Below are 4,994 nucleotides of genomic sequence, written 5' to 3'. Positions count from 1 at the left end.
TTTTTGTAAAATCATTTTTCAGAATTTTCTTTTTTGGAAACATTTTCTTATATAAAAGGTATTCTGTATTATTTTGTGTGGCCGAGATAACATTTAATTAGAAACGAATTATTTTCTAGAATACTCTTCTTTTGTTTTGTAGATTAATCTTCTGAATATGTTTTAATTCGTTCAGTGGCGATGGGGAGATTGAAGTTCCTAGTCTAATACAGGTGTCTTGGCTGCACGTGGAGGGGAAAGTAGACATGTCAAATCTCAACCCTGGAGTAAATTATGAGGTCGTATTTGTAGTGATGATGTTTGAAGAATGGAGCTGCGGATGGGGCACTCCTGTGAATCTTTGGCTAGTACTCCCAAATGGACAAAAACTGGTTCAGAAAGTGAGCTTGGAAACCATGCCGAAATCAAAGTGGATCGAGATTCACGTTGGAGACTTTGAAACACCGCAACAGCCTGGTGACGAAGAAAGAATCGTTCACTTTATGATGTTTGAACACGTGGATCAGTTGTGGAAAAGAGGATTTGTAATCGAAGGTGCCATTGTTCGACCAAAGAAGTAAAATATCAGCTCCCATGTACGAAGATGTCTTTTTTATTTTTATTTTTCTCTTTTTTTTCTTGTGTGTTTGTGTGGTGCGTGTGGGTTTTTTTTTAGTTGGTTTAATTTCTATTAATCTTTTTTACCTGGCGTTTTTAGGGGCAAAGGATTTAGGGGCCATCAATTTATACCCAGTCAAAGACTCTAGTTAAGGGGTACCCTATATGATATTGAAGTTACATAAATGCCCTTCTGGTAAAACCGTATAAAAACCAAATCAAAAAAAATTCTACTCATTTCAACTCTTCTTCTTCCAGTTTCATATTATCTTCCGATTGTGGAAGAAAAAAAAAATTTCCTCGTTCAACCGAAACATCGCCGCGAATCGTAAAATCAAAACATCGTCGATTCGATTATAAAACAATGGATAAGAGAAATGAAACCCACAGACCTAGAACCAAAAATGTTGCTCGGGGTACCGATCCAAACATTGGAATTTTAGCAAGAAATAAAGAAATTCTTTCTGCAAATGAAGAAGAACGCGAAGAGCGCGAAGAAGAAGTACCCGGCAATGTAGTCGGTGGTGGCGATTCCGAGACTCAAACACTTCGTCAACTTCAAATGGCCCCAATTAGGTAAGAATTTATCATTTTTGGGGTTTATTTCGCTTTAATTCGTCGAATCGAGGAAAAAATTTTCTAGGGTTTTCGGTTATTTATCCAGATTCGGACGATATGCATGCTCATTTACTTCCGAATGTAGTCGTGTTCTTCATTTTTCAAGAACATCGACAGCATTCAGGAGAAAGATTTGATGATTATCTGCCGAATATTGGTGGCCATATCTTCCTGGATACAAACTGCTAATAATCGGCAGTTTAATGAATTTTTTGGCTACCGAATATATTTAAGTAGACACAAAGTACTCGGAAGAACACTCACTACCGAATATATATATTGAAAAAATCTCAAAATTTCTGATATAGGAAAAATCCCATTTTGGGGCCAGTATTTATTCGGAAGACAATATAATTTTTTATACCTCCGATTGTGTAGGATAAAATTTTAGAGTTTCTGAACTCCAGTTGATGAATATTCGGTTGTAAACATTTTTAGTTATATTCCGATTGTTTTTCATTCGAAAAAAATATGTGTCTTCTTACTTCCGAATTTGGTAGATTCGGGTTATAGATGTGCACTTTGTCTTCCGATTGTGTAGGATGAAAAATTTACAGCTTCTGAACTCCAATTGATGTATATTCGGTTGCAAATATGTTTAGTTAGCTTCCGATTGTTTTGTATTCGGGAACAATATGTGTCTTCTTACGTCCGAATGTGTACATTCGGGTTATATTTCCATACTTTGTCTTCCGATTGTATAGTTTGTAAATATTGTTCCTTTCTTTGTTGTTTAGACAAAGTCGAGAAGGGAGGAAGAAAGTGACAGCTAGTGCTAGGAGGGAAAGGAGTGCCAAAGATAATTCAGATGCTCAACAAAGCGAACAAGAACAAAGCAGTCAACAAGGAGTGCAACCAACTGTTGAACAACAAGGCAGTGAACAAGGGGTGCGACCAAGTGTTGAACAAGCCGCTCAACAAAGTGCAGGACCAAGTGTTGAACCAGTTGATCCAGTGGCAAGAGTAGAAGAAGAAGGACAACCAAGTGGTACCCAAAAAGCCAAAAAAGGAAAAGATGTTGTAAGGAAGGATATTGCTAAGAAAGCATCACATCTTGTCCCTCAGCACTTGAAGAAGAAGGGTATTCTAGCAGGCAAAATCCTTGGACTACCAGCGGATGGAGGAAAATTGCTATTTGGATACAAAGACTCATGGGACAGAGAAATATATGAAACCGAGGTAATAAAATTACTATTTTTTATTAATGTATTGTCTATGTGTTATATCGTAATACTTGTATGAAGGATTTTTTTATGTACTTTAATAGGATCATCAAGATGCGGTCCGTCTACTCAAACCTACCGCCGCACCAACAAAAATGCTTGCGTGGCCTTTATCCGGTGAATGTGAAAGGTTCAAGACAATTGTTGCCAACTCAGGGTTAGCTAATGCCGCCGAGAATTCATTGTTGGAACATGATCGCGTGGACATATCGGCGTTCGTGGAGAGAATGTATCCTGAGATCGATACTTTCCATATGCCGTTTGGGGAGATGACGATCACCCCGGATGATGTTGTGCAGATTCTTAACCTTCCCGACCAAGGCACAGCTGTGAAGTTTAACTACACAAACCAGTTAAGTTGGGCACAACTTTATTCTCTAACTAACAAGTGCTTAGGTTGGGATGAAGAGACAACAACAGCAGAGTTTAGGAGGCATGCCAGTTATAGAACAAGACATATCAACATTACAGCTTTGATGAATATGTTCCGAGGCACCTTGGAGAAGGAAAAGAATGGAACGTTAACTGATGAGCAAGTGAACCACGCTGCCACTGCATATCTCCTCTGTGTATTTGGATGTGTCATATTCCCCAATACTTCTGGCAACCGGATCGACGCCAACCTTATACAACTTGTGGATCCTCTCCATGAAGTCGGTGACTATTCTTGGGGCACGACATGCCTAGCATTCTTGATGGAAGAGTTGAGAAAGGCGTCGAGGCTAGGAACCTGCCAAGTTGCCGGGAACGTGGCTCTATTGCAGGTTTTTTCTTTAAATCTATAACTCACTCTATAGTTATTCGGTAGACAATACATATGATGCATATTCATAACTCCAAAGGACGCATATTCATAACTCCAAAGGACGCATATTCGGTAGGAATTGATCCATCTTATTTTCCGAATGTTTGTTATTCGGTGGCTAGGTACTTAGTTTTATTTACGATTATATATAATCGGAAATATGTTTTTGATATTACTACCGAATATACAGGCCAGAAAAACTAGAGGTTACTGAACTCCAAAGGACGCATATTCGTTAAGAATTGATCCATCTTATTTTCCGAATGTTTGTTATTCGGTGGCTAGGTACTTAGTTGTATTTCCGATTATATATAATCGGAAATAAAGTTTGGAAATTACTACCGAATATACAGGTCAGAAAAACTATAGGTTACTGAACTCCAAATGACTCATATTCGGTGGGAAATGATCCATCTCTATTTCCGAATGTTTGGTATTCGGCGGATAGGTATTCAGTTTTATTTCCGATTATATATAATCGGAAATAAAGTTTGGAAATTACTACCGAATATACACAATCTATTTACTAAAACTTGATTTCTTATGTATATAGGCATGGATCTATGACCACTTCCCTATCCTGAAGTTGGCCGGAGAGAACCCGGGGTGGTGCAAAGGTACTCCTAGAGGAACAAAGTATATATTTGAAGACAACCGTTCTAGGACAAAAGAGCAGCAGTTGATTCGCATGAGGGAGATTTTGGACCAATTGAAGGCCTCGGACGTATGCTTGATCCATACAAGAAAGATCGATCCAGTGGGCATATAAATGTTCGGTCGGACTTGTCCCTTTATTTTGGACCGTTGTGGCACCCCACAGGATATGTGATGTATAACCCCTCTAGGATGATGCGACAACACGGGTATATACAACAGCAACCTGTGGAGAAAATGGGGGATTACTACAAATTGGAGTTGGAGTTGTGCTCTTCTAGTGGTGATAATCTCACGATTGTTCACACAAGCCCACTGATGAGTGCCTAATATTGTATATATTCATCCCTTTTTGTTGGCATTTAACTCATCTTTTGTGCAGTAATTCTACATTTTATCCCATATTCTGTATTTTCATTGTTTTCAAGAATAAATATTTTTCTTACTTAATCTTGCATTTTTAGGTAATAAATAAAGTCTGGATGACTTGCGGAGCGGAAAAGAGCTGAAGAGTGGTGAAAAGCCGGAAGAAATTACGCAAGGAAGCCGTAAAGAATGGAGCGCACGTCCAAAAAGCTAGGAATGGGCTCAAGAAGGAAGAATTGTTCTTAAAGAAGATATGGGCTTGGCATAACCAAGGCCCAAAACCCTTACCCAAACCCATTTTCTATATCCATACCCGCCTCCACTCTCAACCGTTAGATCGGATCCATCTCATCATCCAATGGTCGATCCTTCGTAGAGCATCAAAATCTGAAGTCTCTGCAAAACACCATAGTACCTAAATTCCAAGCCTTCAGATTAGATCACATTTAGATCCACGGTCGCTTCTTTGCCTGCGCATCAAATCTCGATACTTCCGCTAAACACTACAGCACCTAACCTCGATCTCGCACCGTAGACTTCGTTGTATTTTACATCCTACGGTCGCTACAAGCTGCTTCTTCCTTATCCGTACGATCCACCTACCATCTCCATATCCAGCGGCTTCAGATCGCGGTACACCCATCTTGATACACCCGCCTAACACACTAATACTCGAACCCTATACCCTAAACCAAACATCACCTAATCTCTTCTCCATCGACTCCATCTTC

At 39.3% G+C, this 4,994-nt stretch overlaps 1 protein-coding gene across 1 annotated transcript in view; it reads left to right on the top strand.

Moving 5' to 3' along the window:
* The window catches only part of LOC113329576 (putative disease resistance protein RGA3), a 3,613-nt gene extending 2,930 nt beyond the window's left edge, over nt 1–683 (top strand). The window contains exon 4 of the mRNA XM_026576434.1: nt 176–683. Coding sequence (XP_026432219.1) covers nt 176–560 — 385 coding nt within the window. The 3' untranslated portion in view covers nt 561–683. The remainder of the gene's footprint in view (nt 1–175) is intronic.
* The last annotated feature ends 4,311 nt before the right edge of the window (nt 684–4,994 follow it).

The sequence above is a fragment of the Papaver somniferum genome, unplaced genomic scaffold (assembly GCF_003573695.1).
Source record: "Papaver somniferum cultivar HN1 unplaced genomic scaffold, ASM357369v1 unplaced-scaffold_117, whole genome shotgun sequence".
Classification (NCBI taxonomy): Eukaryota; Viridiplantae; Streptophyta; class Magnoliopsida; order Ranunculales; family Papaveraceae; genus Papaver; species Papaver somniferum.
Note: the sequence above shows the minus strand (reverse complement) of the source record. Positions and strands in the feature narration are given on the sequence as shown.